This window comes from Scyliorhinus canicula, chromosome 6 (genome assembly GCF_902713615.1).
Source record: "Scyliorhinus canicula chromosome 6, sScyCan1.1, whole genome shotgun sequence".
Classification (NCBI taxonomy): Eukaryota; Metazoa; Chordata; class Chondrichthyes; order Carcharhiniformes; family Scyliorhinidae; genus Scyliorhinus; species Scyliorhinus canicula.
The window spans coordinates 119,125,257-119,143,072 of NC_052151.1; the positions used below are offsets into that span (position 1 = coordinate 119,125,257).

Here is a 17,816-nt window from a genome sequence, read left to right on the forward strand (position 1 = left end):
ATTCCAGCGGGGAAATCCCATCAACGTGAAAGCCATTTTGGGATTCCCCTTCGATTCTCTGCCCCTGCCGCCATTCCGGCCTGCCGGAAATGGGGTCGGAAAATCCCGACAATGCCTAAGCGGTCATTACCAGAAATAGTTTACTTTGGTGAGTTTAAAGTCGTACCAATTGTTGTGTTATGCTTCTTCATGTAGCATAAGCTGCTTCCTTGATGTATACTCTGACAAAGGAAGGTTCAGACTTGGAGATAGGTTTAACACATTTATTGAACAGTTAACAATTCTTCTACTTGAGTTCGACTCTCCTGCTGATCTTGCTATAGTAACTCAATCTAACTAATCAGTATGCTCTAATCCATGCGGTGGGTGTGATGCTCTGATCTGCCCCTGTCTCTCTAAATGTCGTCGATGGAAAGAGAAAGAGCATGTGTGCCCTGTCCTTGTATACAGGTTGCCTCCTTGTGGTAGTGTCACCTCTGGGTGTCTTGACTGCCCATTGGTCGTGTCCTATTCTCTGTGTTCATTAGCTGTATGTCTGCATGTCATGATGTCTCCGGTGCTCCCTCTAGTGTTTACTCAGTCTTAGTGTATTTGCATTAACCCCTTGTGTATTTACGGTGATGCATATCACCACACCAATATATATTTTAAATAAAATCAGTTCACTGATCTGATGATGAACAATCCGTAAAGCTACGTTTTGTGATTTGTATTGTCACCTGAGCTCTGAATGAATTTTTTTTTGCAATCATTTCTGCCACCTCTTTTCTTTTTCACCTTGCCTCTCTCTATTTGCACCTAACTTGCTAGCTTGTTACATAGCAACAACATAAAATAGAACAAACATTTACAATGAGACCATTAACACACAGGAAAACCCACATATGGATATCATATGCTAATAGTGAATCAGGTAAAAGATAATCAATAAAGTTGAAAATTGATCTTGTTCTTATGCGCAAAATCATAACAGTAATATTCGTGGTATATTCACAACTGAATACTGCTATAATCGTGTGCAACAATGCTTAAAGAAGTAGAATTTTACCGAATCCACTTCAGTCTAACACTGCTAGTTAGAAAATAACCAGATTGAAAGTTGAAAGATTCTGAAGGAAAACTTTTTTTCCTGCTCTGTAATTTTAAGTTTTTTGCTTCAAGTCTGAGCTGTTTGATTGCAGAACCAGTCAAAAGGAGGAGCTTCTATTGAAAACAGACTCATGGTCATTGGTTAAAATTGCCATCAACTGACACTGAGGGAATAAATGAATCTGGGACTCTCTTCCTGATCTGGGAGTTGATCTCACCAGCTTTAAGCATCAACACCACTGTGATTTAATCCGACTGACTTTTATATACATTTCCAAAAGTTGTACGGATTATTTTGATCCACAGTGATGGCTACACTGATGAGCCCATACACATGGACAGAGGGTTTGGACTCTCCTGCTGGGGAAGGAAAGCCGAGGGCTGGGCTCCCAGCTCACGAATCTTCAGGCAGAAACAAAGCTGAGCCACGAATCCGGAGACCCATGAATGCCTTCATGGTCTGGGCTAAGGACGAGAGGAAACAACTAGCAATCCAAAACCCTGATCTACACAATGCAGAGCTCAGCAAAATGCTGGGTAAGTATGCACAAAAAACGTTTTCAAATATCAATTTTAATTCTGATTAAAATATGTCTATTAGATTTTAGAGGGAGAGTGGCAGAGAGAGGGATACTTAAATTTTAACATCCACGGAATGGTTTTTCAGTTTTGAATTATAGTTTTGTTCAGCATAAATACAGGAAAACTATCTGAAACATTTAAAGGTGAATTGAATAGCAGTTTTGCCATGGGATAAATCTTATTTGACTGTTTATTTCTAAAAGGAAAGAGCCACCAAATAGTATTTACTACATTGAGGTAGACACAAATGATTATGAAGTGTCTACATCTGACTAGGCATAAAGGGGAAAAAATGTATCTGTGATAATTAAACTTTCATTACCTACTGTAGGTTTCTTTAATAAAAACAAATACAAATGTTATACAAGCTATGGAGTTCCTATTAATTTGTTTTTTTTTAAATAGTAATGTTGTCATTTAGCAACTTTTAAGGACCAGATTTTATTTCATCCTCATGAAAGAAAGATATGTAATTATATTTTTGTCTGACCAAAATGTGAAGTCGTTTTACAAATGGAATATGTTAAAATGCACCAAACAGTCTGCTAAATTTTACTGGTTTCAGCATAGAATGATTGAACAGAAAACCTTGCCACAAGTTAATAGTTTTTTTTAAATGTAGATTACTTTTATATTTGGCCGTTCCAAAAAAGTACATTTGCTTCTTTCCGGAACCTGGAACAAAACATGAAAGCACTTGAGCAGTAGTTTTGACATGTAGTAAACATATGCAATCAGTAAACACTAATGAGCTGTCCTAGTGTATTTGATTGAGAGCCATATTCAGCTTGTTGGAGATCACATCCAGTCTCTTCCCAGCCCCAAGTACTGCAGTTACACTGATGTTGAAGTGCTTCAATTGATTAGCTAGCTGTATTTGAATCACCTCAAGCTAATGTGCTCAAACTAAAAAAAACACCTTTAGATACTATTTTCAAACATCTATAGCTGGTATGGTATTTACAGTGTATCCCATTATTAACTTTTATTCTAGGTTCATATGGTGTTGGTTTGTACCAGTGATATTGCCTGATGCTTTCAGACAGAATCTTGATCATTTCGACTAGATTTTCAAAGAAATAAATAAGCAAGGAAATGTAGAAAAAAACACATGAAATAGTTATGATATGGCCTTTCTCCAAGAGACTTCTAAATTAGGGAAAGTCGCTAACAGAAGCAGGATTGGACAGCAAGAATGATTAATGTGGTTTAATCTTAAAAATCTAGCAACAAGAATGGCAAGCACTCCTTTCGAAGGAGCCAAGTGATATGAACCAATTATTCCAGGTGAAGTATTTTCTTGGTAATGGTTTCACCGGTCTAACTTCCAGGAGAAAATACATATTTTGTACTTTTGTCACCAAATATGTAGGTGTTTCGTTTTATTTGTTCCATTTCTTTCTGCTCTTTTTGTGGAGGTTCTCACTCTTTTTGGATGTTCGAGGAGATTGATGAGGATGTTGTCAGGACTGGGAAATTTTAGTAGACTGGGAAGGAACCATCCAGATATTGGACTATTGTCCCATTGTTAAGTAGTTAAACTCAGTGGCTGCAATTCTCCCCATTTGAACCTAAGTACTCCCACCAGCAGGGAATCGGAACTGTTTCCCACTGACGCTAGGAGAGATATTCAATGGCACTTAGAAATGTTTTTTTCACAGGATCGGGTTTCATGTTGGACTTGAGAGGAGCAGGGCCTAAACGTGCTGACAGCTTCCATTCCTCGGACAATGGGGCGCCGTTTCTGAAGGGCACCCCGATCTCAGAATACTGTTGCAGCGACCCCCCCCCCCCCCCCTCCCTCCAATTCGCTGGCAAGATCCCTCCCCACACCTAATCGCTGACAAGGTTGTTTGGCTGGTATTCCCATCTGCAGCATGACAAGATCAAAGATCTGCGAGAAGAAAGTGAAAGTGTTCTCTCTGTAGCCTTAAAACCTTCAAATTCCCTCCCAGCATGGCAAGATCTTGTGGTGGTGGTATAGCAGTAATGTAATTGGATTAGTGATCCAGAGACCCAGGGTAATGCTCTGGGGACCCAGGTTCAAATCCCATCATTTCAGATGGTGAAATTTGAATTCAATAAAAATATCTGGAATTAAAAGCCTAATGATAACCATGAAATCATTGCCGATTGTTGTAAAAACCCATATGGTTCACTAATGTACTTTAGGAAAGGAAATCTGCCATCGTTACCTGGTGTGGCCAACATGTGACTCCAGACCCACACAGCAAAGCGCTTGACATTTAACAGGCCCCCGCTGAAATGTCTAGTAAGCCACTCAGTTCATAGGCAATTAGCGATGAGCGACAAATGTTCTTCCAGCCAGTGATGCCCACATCCCAAGAACTAATAAAAAAAATCTGTGCAATTAAGGTAAAAGTCTTCCCTTTAATGTGGTGGAAACCTTTGAAGTGCTTTTTTCACCCTCAATTTCATTTCCCTTTAACATTTTCCAGCCTCTGTGCCTGCATAAATCCTGAAAGCTTTGAATTGCATTATTTACAAACTTCTTGATTGACAGGACTAGGCAATTTCAAAGGAAGAATAACTGTTGTTCATTTATATAGCTCTGCAAGGGTCCATTAACTCTGAAATACTGCTTCTTTTGAGCAGGTGTTCTTTCTAAAAGAGGCAGTCTCTTTGTTATGAAGAGCTTCCTAGGAAGAGCAGATGCTCTGTCTGAATGTCACCCTTGCACTTGCTCTTTCCAGAAAGTTAAAAGTTTTAAAGCTACAGAGAGAACACTTTCAGTTTCTTCTCACAAATCTTTGACCTTGACATGCTGGGAGAGTTTAATAATTTCCAAGGACAAAGATGGGAATACCTGCCAAATGACCTCCATCCCAGGAAAGATCTGAGCCCCTCCAGCCCAGCCCAAGTCCCTCCGACCCCCACTTCCCCTGAAGGACTCCGCCCTTGGCACCCTGGAGGTAAGGCGGCAGTTGCCTGTTTAGCAGGATGTGCACTAATTCATGGCAGTATGATTCCCAGTTGGAGTTGTTGGAGCATCCCAGGAGGCCGGTAAATCAGGCTTCCAGCCCGATAATTCCATTCAGATTAATGTGCATGCTCTCTCCCGCTCTGGGCGAGGACTTCCTCAGGGCTGGCGGGACTGGTGGGGCATGCCAAGAGGTTTGCAAACAGATTCACGTTCAATTCAACGGGCCACTGCGATTTGCGTCTCTGGCTAGCATCCCCAGAAAATGTCCCAAACTGTAACTAATGGGAGAATAGTATGGTTAAATCCCAAAATACACATACTCCAAAGAAAAAAAGGCCGCAAAAGAGATGTGGGGCGGAATTCTCCGCTCCCGGGAAAAATCGGGAAGGCCGTCGTGAACTCAGCCGAGTTTCACGACGGCCTCGGAGGCCGCTCCTCTCACCGTATTCACCCCCACCCGGGGGGCTAGGAACGGCACTCCGTTATTCTCGGCGGCCGGGCCTTGACGCTTGCGTCAAGGCGGCGCGCCGAGAATGACGCAATGGCGCGCCTATGTGACGTCAACCGCGCATGCGCAGGTTGGCCGGCTCCAACCCGCGCATGCGTGGCTGACGTCACGACGGCTGACGGCTCAAACCCGTGCATGTGCGGTGGCTGTCTTCCCTTCCGTTGCCCCGCAAGACATGGCGGCTTGATCTTGCGGGGGCGGCGGAGAAGAAAGAGTTCGTCGGTTTGAGACGCCGGCCCGACGATCGGTGGGCACCGATCGCGGGCCAGTCCCCTCCCGAGCACGGCCGTGGTGCTCACTCCCTTCTCCGCCCCCCACAAGCTTCAAATGGGCCTTTGGCGCCCATGTTCACGACGGCAGCGACCAGGTATGGTTGCCGCCGTCGCGAAACGGTCGCGAACGTCAGGCCCCTAGTCGGAGAATTGCCGGTCGCCGTGAAAAATGGCGAGCGCCGATTCTTCCGAGCCGGGGGGTGGGAGAATCGTGGGGAGCACCAGGGGGGCGTGAAATGAGTCGCCCTGCCCTCCTGTGATTATCCCACCCGACGTGGGGAGCAGAGAATCGCGCCCCACTAGTTGCTTCAGAAAAGGTAAAAACAGTTCAAAAAAATTACTCTGCACTGATATATGGGATGGGATTGGCACTAAATTTTTTTCTTTTTGTGAATGTTTACAATCCTTCAGTAGATGAATTCATTTCCTTTTCAGTTCGACCATAAAAACAAAAGCAAATCACAGGATACCTCTGAGCAATTTAACAAACCCTGGGAAAGCTTTGAGCTCCAAAATTATATTTCACAATTTCACAAAATGAGTCAAATGGATAGATGAAATACCTGTACGATTTTAAAAGGCCAGCAGAGATGTAGGGCGGTATTCTCCCCCCCCCACGCCGGGTGGGAGAATCGCCAGTGCGCCGCTCGAATTGCACCATGCTGCCCCGACCCCCGCACGTGATTCTCCCACCCCCCCCGAAACCAGCGCCGCGCGAATCGCGCTGGACCACTTGGAGAATCGCCGCAAACGGCGAGCAGAGATTCTCCGGCCCGGATGGGCCGAGCGCCCGCTCCGCCACGACAGGGTCCCGCCGGCCCCGTCCACCCCTGGTCGCTGCCGGCAGGAATGCTCGGGAGGAGGGGGGGGGGGGGGGGTGGTGGCCTGTCGGGGGGGGAGGGGCGGCTCCTTCACTGGGGGGGGTCTCCAATCGGGGCACACTGACCGGCAGGCCGGCCACTCCCTCCCCTGGGTCTACATTCCACTGCGGCCGGCCCCTGACCACCCACGCCATATTGCGTTGGGGCCGGCGCGCGTACGAAGTTCCCCGCGCATGCGCAGGATTGCGCGGCCCAACTGCGCATGCGCAGGAGAATCGCCCCCGTAGTGCCTGTATCTAGTATATTCAGAAAAGGAAGATTTTGGAATGTGTTAAAATGATTTACCAGTATTCATTATCATCCAACACTTACAATCAACCAATTTCTCCTTGTATTAAAGATACCAGCTCAGACCTTCAACTGTTAACAATATCGCCCAACTGACCAAGATATATTTAAAAGACTCTTGTGCAAATTCCAGGACAATGCCAATCTTATATGTATTAAGCACAATATTTGAATCCCCTTCAGTACTATAGTGAAGACCAGGAGCTCAACTCCGATGGCACCAGACTGTGGTTTCGTCAAAATAGAAGCAATGTTTTCCTCCCTGTCTTGCTATCTGATTCCACATACACAAAAGAACATTAGTAGAAAATGTAGCCCAAATTATCATCAAATATAAAAATTGACTCTGTAACTCAGGTGGTTTTATTTCATTTCAGACACACTTTTCTGCTGTGTACAGGCTGGAGTGACTGGACTTTCTCAGGTTATAGCTGGAATCTCTGTTTTGCTACTTTTAACTGGAAGAAGTTGATGAGTGCTTTATTGACTACAGTCAGCAGGGAAGCAGAAACAACCAAAGGCAGCTGAGAAATTTCTAGCAAGCCTACTCTGAAAACAAAACTTAAAAACAAAAGTTGAAATTCTGAAACAAAAGCAGAAGAAAATGCTGGAAACGAGCAGAATTCAGCATCCAGGGAAAAGGCAAATGAGTTAGTTATGACCCCTTTGGGGGCCAAGGTCTGTGCTACATTTGATTTTGCCCTTACACTAGCTGAGTATGAACTCCCCCGGTAATTGGCGGTGGGATTTCCCCTTAACAAGGGAAACCACTCAGTATAAAACCCTGACCTGAGTGCAGGTCAGAGAGGGTGGGCCTTTGTGGGGAGAGAAGTTATGAGTTTTGTATTCTAATAAAGTTGCTGTGCATTTCCACCCTACCGTGTGTCATAATATACATCTAGGTATATGATGGAGTGCAGACAGGCAGTGATTGACACACAGGATGACCAGTGAGCACACAGAACACAGCAGCCAATCACCAGACAGGACCCGACCACTATAAAGGCAGAGGGCACCAGTTTTCACGCTCTCTCGGGATCCAGCCTCTGAGACAGTCAGAGCTCGTGAGCAGCAGCTAGTATAAACACCATGTGGTAGTCAGTTAGTCTGGTCAGGCTAGCCTCAGGTCTCCAGTCAAGTCAGCATAGTGTCAACCCACAGTTAAGCATGTATTATAGTTAGTTGTTCAATAAAATCGTGTTGCATCTCTTCAAGTGCTGGAAGCCTGTCTCTCTCTACACTGCATCAAACGCAGTCCACATAGACCCAGCTTAACCAACACATCACTGTGTGTTCCTGTTGTGTCTCCTTTCCAAGTTCTGCAAGTTAATAGTTAGGGGGTCCCTGTGGGGGAGGGGGGACACTGTAATTAGGGAGTGTTTTGGAGGGGTCCCTTTAGTCAGGAGTTGACCCCTCCCCCACTATCGTACCCATAGGCTGATGAGCCACAACTTGGCCACCCAGTGGGGTTGCCACTCCACAATGACAGTCTGGCAGCTGTGGCCTTTATAATGTTGAAATGTTTAATTTTTTTCTTCAGAGGGCGCCTCCATCATGAGGATGGTGGGGCTGCCAACGTGTCATTGCTGTAATTGGCCTTCCAGCTTCGGGAGCGCACTCAAAATTGGATGGAAAGCATACGCCTTGGCCTACTGGTCAAAAGATCAGGTCGAGCTTCAAGTGCTGACACAATGTGAGGTCGGGACCCGGAAATTCTAACCCGATAACAAAAAAACAGCCGTTAAGTCAGGATGGAACGTTTTAAGGGATCCTGCCATCTGCAAGGCTGTTAATTTGATTGTGCAACCTGTCAGCTAGAGTCATATCGGGTCAGGAGTGCCAACAGGACTCAGGCTGCTAATGATCAAGTTTTTAATAATAAATATCAATTAAGGTAGTATAGGCAGATTTTAAGTCTCTAGTGAAGATTTATTTATGGTTAGCTGAGTGTGCTATTGAAAAATCTACACCTGTAGATATTAGGCGGGATTTTCCTGAATTGGCGTGATGGCCCAACGCCGACAAAAACGGCGCGAACCACTCCGACGTCGGGCCAACCAGAAGTAGCGAATCCTCCACACTTCCGGGGGACAGGTGGACGCTGGAGGAGTTGGCGCCGCACCAGCTGGCGCCGAAGGGACTGTTCGAGTCCGCACTTGCGCCAAAGGGCTGGTGTGATCCCGCCGGCGTGTTCTGGTGCATGTGCAGGGAGGTGGCTTCTCCGCGCCGGCCATGGCGGAGCCCTACAGGGGCCGGCACAGAAGGAAGGCGTGCCCCTATGGCATAGGCCCGCCCGCAGATTGGTGGGCCCCAATCATGGGCCAGGCCACCGTGGGGGCATCACCCCCGGGATCGGATCCCCCCCCGCGCTCCCTACCACCCCCCCCCCCCCCCCACACCCCCCCCCCCCCCCCCCCCCCCCCCCCCCCCCCCCCCCGAGGACCACCCCAGCCAACTTACCTGACAGGTCCTGCCGTCTGGGACCATGCCTAATCCACGCCTGGGACTGGCCAAAAACTGACAGCCGCTCGGTCCATCGGGTCCCGGGGAATTGCCTGGGGGAGAGGGCGGGGCGGGCGCTGCCAATGGCCCCCGACCGGTGTGGCATGAACCCCGCTCCCGCGCGAAAACCGGCGCTGGAGAATTCCACTGGGATTCGCGCCGCCCCCCCGAGTTTCTCCGAGCCAGCGGGTGTCGGAGAATCCTGCCCATTATCTTTGCCCAAATGGAGTGGGCATTTTCTCCAAATTTAGACATAGCCCATTTAACAATGTCCATGCAGTTTCGGAACATGTTTGCATAAGCCACGGCTTAAGGACCAAGTATATCCAAGAGTATTGGTGCAGTTTAGCTGGCTAAAAATGCACAGTATAGGAACACAAAGCATAGGTAAGCTACCTATCCATTCAGGATCACTACCTACTGCACTAATAATGTAAAAAAACATCCCAAGAGGAAGCGGGCTGCAGTCAAGCTGGCCAACCAGGGGAGACGTTTACAGGCAGCCACAGGGGCTGCCGGTGTGGTGACGAGTTGTTTAAAAGGCTCACCTTGGTGCTGTGGGACGTCATCTCAGAAAAGGCCTCTAGTCATCAACCCTCACACCACCTCACACCTCCCCCCCCCCCCCCCCCCCCCCCCCCCCACACACACACATACACATACACACACAATCCCCATGTCCCAACTGTACCATCTCATCCACCCTACCCACCCCCTATGGCCCCTCTTGCCTCCAGGCTAAGGCATCTCCCCCACCAACCCCTATCATCCCTCATGCACCCCGGGGATTCAGGTATTTCAACAGACTAATGGATTTATGAGCTCTCAGGTAAGCCTCATTATGGATTCATGATTGAACGTTCAGAAATCCACTAGCCTGTTTAAACATCTGAGCCCAAAAGACAGCATTGCTTGATTGACAGCACTGTCTCTCTGAAATATTCTAATAATTCACAAAGTTTATTTGCACAAGATGAAGAGGTTTCAATTGGTTGCAATATCTGCTGTTGATTCTTTACAGGGAAGGGACAATTGGTGCTGTTATTGGGCTGCAGTAAAAAGGAGGTTTTTTTTAAATAAATGGAAAATTATCAATGACTGACTGTTTTTAAAGCTTTTTAACACATCCCACTATAACAACAGCATTCATTGCTTTTATACAGTGTATAGTGAATTCATGGGCGTGGAAGTGCCATAGCTTGGCATAAGAGGCATGAGGGGCATTAGGGGTTGTTTCAGGGGGCATACCTTTGGCATGGAGGCATGCACAGCCACATGTGCTCCAGCATCTCGTGGTTCTCTGACTGTGTCTTTATACACAATGCCTTCCTTTCATCCTACCGTAAGTGACAAAGAGCTGGATTTGGTGGACAAGCATACCTTGGCACAGGGTGCACGAGGGTCCACAGGAGTTGTTTCGGGGGATACCTTGGTATGGGATGCATGTTGCGTGGGGAGCAAATCTTTACATTGGGCATGAGCAGCAATACGGGTGTGCAGCGGGCATATTTTGGCATGGGGGCATGAAGAGGACCTTTGCAATTTACCTTACGGATGATTTGGACATGCCCATCCCTACACTGGAGTCAGCTAGTACAACTCCAACAGGCCCATCATGACTTGAACCAGTCCACAACCTTAAAAGACACTTTTGAAAACCAGAAACTCCAGCAATGGGGTCAGGAAACCTGGAATCGGGACCTGTCCGCCATTTTTAAAGTGTCCCTTAGTCATCCTGACTGAGGAAAAATGCAGCTCTTTATCACTAATGGTAGGAAGAAAGGAAAGCTTTGTGTAAAAATGCCAGGATGTTGGAGGGAACGTAAGACTGCAGGAGAGGTGGTGGCATAGTGGTACTAACCCAGAGACCCAGGTAATGATCTGGGGACCTGGGTTCCTTCACTGTCACTGGGTCAAAATCCTGGACTGTCCAGCACCGCTACAGTCGGGAGCCGTGCTGCTTGCCGGGGGGGTTCCACGAGGGCTGGGGGGACTGGTGGGAGTTGGCTATGGGAGCATTATCTTGCAGGTCAGGTCTGCGGGCGGCCGCAGCAGGTCATCACCGTGCGCATGCGCGGCCACAGATCCGGTCATTCTCGGCCGTTTATATTGTGGGAGCCGGGAGTTTTACTCAGTTCGGCTGCTAGCCCCTCACCGGTCGCATGATCAGTGAGGGGTTGGCGCCGATACTTTTGACATAAAACACCACAGTTCCTCCGCACTTAGCCTCAGAAACGGTGAATCCAGCCTTGTGTTCTCATCTTGGGAGCACAAATCAGGAAGTGAGTCCCAATCCTCAGCCATGCAAATTTATTCAAGGTGGGAATTGCGAGGGAGTCCTGCAATCAAGGTGCCATTTTGAGTGGACGACCTGATAGTGAGGTCCGGTGGCTGGGCTCGCCTCACCCCGCAACGCAATTCATGCCCACTTCCTGTAATTATCTGGGTCAGCCCCCCCCCCCCCCACCCACCAACCCCCACAGTACAAGATGATCTGACCCCCCAGCCACTAACCCCTCACTAGAGATCCCAATTAGTGAGACCCCACCAGAGATCCCTCAATTAGAGATATCCTACCAGATACCCCTAATGAGAGATCCCTGCCTGGAAGCCAAACAGCAGTCCAGACAGATTCAGTGAAATAAATCACTGCTTTAAAATTAACCTGAGCAATATTTCTGCAGGCTCAGGCAGAGGAGGCAGCACCTGTCAATTCCTGGAAAGAGAAAACCGTCAGCTGGGTTCAAACCCCCTCAGATCTTAGATCTGCAATCCTTCCATTCATATCTCTGTGAAATTGGTTTCATTAGGCTGTGACTGACAGCTTCCACACATATCCAGTTGTCTGCATTGTTAATTCATCTCCCTTCATACTTGAGTGGCTTTGAAGTACCCAACTATGAAACTAACCAGTTAAGTGTTTTAAGTCCTCTCACTTCCCCTTGTTCCCCACAAAAAGCACTTATCTGTCTTTAATGTGGTCCAGGAGCTGTCAATCATAGCTAGATGTTTATAAATGTTGGGGTTAGTTTCACAGCTGGGTCCTTCAAAGCCACTCAAGCCTCTGTTTGGACTTCTCTCCAGCTTCCATGAGGGCTCTCTTATATGGGAGGCTTCCAGGCAAGAATGTCTCTGTAATGGGGGGGAGGGGGTCTTTGCTGCATCCAGGAAGGGGTTTCTCTCTAATGGGGGGTGGGCAGCTTCCAGTCAGGGGTCTCTCTTATGAGGGGTCTTTGCTGATTGTCTCGCTGTAATTGGAGGTGTCTCTCGAATTGGGGGATCTCTGGTGGTGGGGGGGGGGGTGGGCATTGTGGGGGGGAAGGGTGGCCCTCTGATGGACTTTGGGGGCAACCCGAAGAGTAACACCTTTGGCCTACCACGAGATCCACCGCATCAGGGCCATGTTTGTCAAGACCTGTGCCAACTCACACCCACATGATTTCCGGCCCGGAGAATGAAAATGAAAATCGCTTATTGTCACGAGTAGGCTTCAATGAAGTTACTGTGAAAAGCCCCTAGTCGCCACATTCCGGCGCCTGTCCAGGGAGGCTGGTACGGGAATCGAACCGTGCTGCTGGCCTGCTTGGTCTGCTTTAAAAGCCAGCGATTTAGCTGAGTGAGCTAAACCAGCCCCTATGACGCTGGGCCCGAGAATATGGTGCCTGGCCCATTGTTAGGCACAGGGTGAGAACCTCAATCCCAACGCCAGTGGGGTACCGGAGCATTGGAACGGGATCAATACCGGCCACCTATTTGCTGGATGCTAGATTCTCCGCCCCATCATAAATTTCCCTTGCAGCGTCGGGACACGGAGATACCAGCCTCAGGAGATACAGGAGATACCACGGAGATATGCAATATCAAAATGTTGCAGTAATGAAGCCACACTTATTATTAATAATTATTACCTATGTGGAGACAAGATAAAATGGCTAATTGAATCAAATTTTGGTAATGCCAAAATTATGCTTCCCCATGTATTAAATTATTTTTTTTATAGTCAGAAGCTTTTTCCCAGGGTGGAAAGGTCAATTATTAGAGAACATAGGTTTAAGTAGCGAGGGCAAAGTTTAGAGGAGATTTGTGAGACAGGCTTATTACACAGAGAGTAGTGGGTGTCTGGAACCCGCTGGTGGAAGAGGTGGTGGAATTAGGTACGATAGTGATGTTTAAGGGACGCCTTGACAAATACATGAATAGGATGGGAATAGGGAGATATGGACTCCAGAAGTGTAGAAGGTTTTAAGTTACACTGAGAGCATGGTCGGCACAGGCTTGAAGGGCTGAAGGGTCTGTTCCTGTGCTGTACTTTTCTTTGTTCTTTGTTCTATTCTGCAGGTAGGTTCTAAATTCAAGATAGCCAAGAGGATAGTGCCTGCAACTGGAATTTTCTTAGTTCTGCACTCTCATGTCACAGTCAGGTTAGATTAACCTTCATTTATGTAGACAAAAGTAGCCATGAATCTGACTCTCAATGCAGTGGACATCTCTGCCAGCATGATGACTTGTTAATCCAATTTTAACCTAATTTTATTGAATACAATTAAATTGACTATCGAGGTTTTAACTTCTTAAAGTAGCATAGCACTGAGAGGAAAAAATATCTTGTGCACTATTTCAAATATTTTGAAAAACAATAAATATTTTAGCCAATAAAAATGTTCAAAATTGAACAAACAAAGTTATAAAGGAATAATGTTTAACTATGAGATGCAAATAAATATGTTATTGTCACTTCTAATTGAAATCATGAATATATTTTAGGCAAATCATGGAAAGCACTCGCTCCTTCACAGAAGAGGCCTTTTGTGGAAGAAGCGGAAAGATTGCGAGTTCAGCATATGCAAGATCATCCTAATTACAAATACAGACCGCGGAGGAAAAAACAGATCAAACGTCTCTGCAAACGTGTAGATCCCAGCTTCCTGCTCAACAACTTCCCCCACGATCAGTCTCCTGTCCACGGTGGAAGAATGTGCAGAGGACCTCTGGAGGAGGAAGAGGATAAAGGCTATCCACCAGCCTCAAGACTTCCTGCAATTAGCAGATTTAGGGAAACGCACACAACAAACAACAGCTTCGACAACTATGGGCTACCCACTCCCGAGATGTCTCCTTTAGATGTGATTGATCCTGATCACAGTTTCTTTCCACCTCAGTGTACAGAGGATTCGTCTTCTCAGATGAATGGAATAATGTATCGGTCAGACTACAGTCAAAGTCCCATCCAATGTGGACATCTCAGTCAGATTTCAATCCTCCAGAATAGATCTATCACGATGCACCCAGCAGCCATCCATCCTCCTCCACCTCCTTATTATAACCGGATCCAGCATCCAGCCCCCCAGTCCATGAACTCAAGCACCTCTGTCCACCTTTCTCCCCCTCATGAGCACCATCATCTAGATAACCTGGAACATATCAGCCAGGCTGAGCTCTTAGGAGAAGTGGACCGCAATGAGTTTGATCAGTATTTGAACACCTCCAGTCATTTAAATCATGCAGCGATGGTAATTAATTCACATCTACCTGACGTCAGCTCATCAGGAGGCACAAGTTCAGAGAGGAGCCTTATATCTGTGTTAGCAGATGCTACTGCAGCATATTACAATAGCTACAGTAGTTCCTAGACCAAACAAATAGACTAGAACCTTTCTGAACAACAACAGTATTATTCACAAAGATTGCTGGACATTGAAATATCCTCAGGATAGTAAAATATAGGAGTAATAATTGTCAAAATGAAGGACCACTAAAATATTTATGTAAATAAATTTTTCCTACACTTTCAAAACCAAAATGCTACTTGACTCTGTCCACTTCTTTTTTGTAGCTCTTAAAAATGTTTTTGTAGCTTTCTGTGTTTGTAAATAGTTTAAGATGGATTTAATATCCACAGGCTTTTAAAAAATTGTTGGGAATTCATAAGTATTGGCCTCCTCACCTGCCATTATCTTGTGATTGTTTTATTGCATCCAAAACAAACCGGAATTCACCCAATTAAAAAAAATAGTAGGCCTATGTTTCTTTATAAATCACAGACTCAGGGTTGTACATTTCAACATCACACAGTCCCACAATGTCATTAGTTATTAATATCACTAATAATGGAATGAATAGTCATCCACCCATTTTCATTGAAAAAAGGAATTTAAGAAAGGATCTAATTAGTCTGTCACTAAATGAAATGCGGATTCATAATATTTAAAGTCTGCTTTACATAAAGGTTTTAAATTCTTTCCTTATTTGTTGAACCCAAGTTTGGCGGCCTTAAAAATTAAAAATAACATTTGTTTCTTTTAAAAATGCTTGATCATTTTTAGATGTGCAAGGTGCATTTAGATTTAATTTTTTTCAAAATTCACATAGATGTAACTTTTCTAATATCTAATTGTGCTCTTGAGTTTTTAATTGCCTAAAGAAATTCTGTATTCTTTGACTATTCATTATACTGAGAGAATACAAACTTTGCATCGTCTAGATTCTAGAACTTAATTGTTGAACAAAGTTTGAGAAGCGTTAATTGAATTTACTTGCCTCTCTGGTTACTCAGAAAATGTATACGTTGTAGGGAGGGGCAGACTATTTGGAAATATTTGGAAACTAAAGGTAGACTTGTGCACTTTATTAATAATTTTGTTGGTCAACATTATAAAGGGCTTATTAAGAATGTTTTAGAGTTCTTGGAAATATATAATTAAAATGAAATGCTTTTAGGAGACTGGTAGACTAAAATCACCACAGCACTTAGATCCTATTTTGTTACATTACAAAAGTGACTACACTTCACTGGCTGCAATGTACATGGAGATATCCGGTAGTCATGAAAATAATTATATGAATGCAAGTTTTTTTCTTGCTTCTTGAAAGATTATCAGTACTCAATTATACATTTAGCAAGTGAGCTTTCTTCATTTAACAGAAAGTGTTTGTAATTCATTTACGTTGGCAGAAAAACCTTGCATTGATATGTCAATGGAACATCAGTAATTTAGTTCTCAAATCACACCGTAGCTGATTTACAACAAAGATTGTTTTCTGCTTTATGAGAAATATACTGTCTATGAGAAATTTCAAAGCAAATGTTAAATCTGTAGAATTTATATTAGTGCTGAAATTTATCCATATCTTGTAAGAGATGTCCTACTTTATGATCTATATTCCGAAATATGTATAGTACTTTCCCTGTTTCAGTTTAATGATTCAACTAATTTTAAAAAGTGTTTGATGAAATGCATTAGCTAAAATTTACATTTTTGGCAGTTCCACAACCAGATTGTAATAATACTGATGAGGTAATTAATAATACATATAAATTCAAAAAATTATCTCTTGTTTAGTCAGTATAGATTTGTCAAGTATTGCAAATTAAAGTCTGTTCACAGAACCAGATTGTACTGAAATCTGTTTAACCGATTTTAGAATAAAAAGGAATGCAATCGACTAACCGTGGCCACTGTCTGTTTTCCTGAGTTTGGGAATGTGATTCTGAAACTGGCGGATATGGACAGAGCTCTGTTTCCTGTCTGATAACACTGCTTCTACTCTGCATTGCCTCTCCATCAGGATGTTTGTAGTTATTTCACGACAATCATCAGACTGAGGAATGAACACTTGGTGATGACAATCTGGAGAAAATAAACTCTGATTCACATCATCTGGGACCAGTGACCCGACCAGAAGATTAAGAAAGGATTTTTTTGCTACCACATTGAAGCTTAAGTATAAGCGGAACTGCATATTTATGATTCACAAGGCCCATAAATGGTAAAGTAACAAACACTGATGCCATTCTAAGGATATTGCAAACTGTAGTATAGACAATCACATATTGATAAATTTGTATAGATTATAAAATTACTTTTTCTCACCAAGTATCCTCAGTATAATGAAATCACAAGTTTTTAATTATTCCAAATTACTTTTAAGTGTGAGCAATTCAATGAGGTACAAAAATATCATGAAGTTAAAAAAAATTTTGAGCAAGATGTTAACTCATTCAAATCCCACTTATTGGAGTTAAAGTCAGGCCTATCGTGCTGGGAAACTTTGGTGAAAAATCAGAACAGTTGAATTTAACAGTGGTTGAATCAAACAATGCAACAAGCAGAACTAAATCATTCTCATTTCAAGATAAATCATTTTTTTGCCACCGATTGAAATATGATTATGAAATGCAATTTGTTTCTAAATATACCAAAAGTTCATAAATTATTTCACAAGTTTATTTTTGAAATTGTAATTTGGTTAACAGGAAAAATGGTGACAAAGTGCAAAAGCTATGTTATACAGAATGCAATCACACAATATTCAAATGTATAAACATTAAGCCAATTAACAGTACTTTTCAGTAAATACGAAAATGACTATTATTGACTTTCACTCGATGGAATAATCAGACTTTCTCACAATGTATATAAGGACTACTTTATTTTCTTGTTGAAAATATCACAATTAATAAATTGCATTCTCAAAATGTTCCTATTTCTTTTTACCCTTTCTTCCAGTTTTAGTTTCCTTTGTTACAGGCGATTGCAACGATTTGGTAGCTGGAAGAGATATGGTTGTCTTCTGGATTTTTAAATCTAGGATTTGAAATGCAGTTTCAATCTCTTTTTGAAGAAGTTCAGAAGCTACTGACATCTGTATTTCATGAGCAGCCTTGATAATTTTTTCTAGATTCTGAAAATTAAACAATAAATTTTAGTATAATAGCAAGCAGCTTACAAGTCAGCAATTAAACCCTAAAC

The 17,816-nt window shown here is 44.1% G+C and overlaps 2 protein-coding genes across 5 annotated transcripts in view; one reads left to right on the forward strand and one right to left on the reverse strand.

Moving 5' to 3' along the window:
- The first annotated feature begins 1,285 nt into the window (after positions 1-1,285).
- LOC119967449 (transcription factor Sox-7-like) lies at positions 1,286-17,314 on the forward strand. The gene is made up of 2 exons (XM_038800000.1): positions 1,286-1,626; positions 13,831-17,314. The coding sequence occupies exons 1-2, from the start codon at positions 1,398-1,400 to the stop codon at positions 14,694-14,696; spliced, it is 1,095 nt and encodes a 364-aa protein (XP_038655928.1). The 5' UTR covers positions 1,286-1,397; the 3' UTR covers positions 14,697-17,314.
- The window catches only part of LOC119967450 (uncharacterized protein C8orf74-like), a 28,887-nt gene continuing 28,348 nt past the window's right edge, over positions 17,278-17,816 (reverse strand). For 3 of the 4 annotated variants that reach the window (XR_005460986.1, XM_038800001.1, XM_038800004.1), the window contains one exon: positions 17,278-17,748. Coding sequence is in view for 2 of the 4 variants with exons in the window: in XM_038800001.1 (XP_038655929.1) it covers positions 17,548-17,748 (201 nt within the window). In the remaining 2 variants the exon portion in view is untranslated. The remainder of the gene's footprint in view (positions 17,749-17,816) is intronic. The other variant, XM_038800003.1, reaches the window with a different exon arrangement.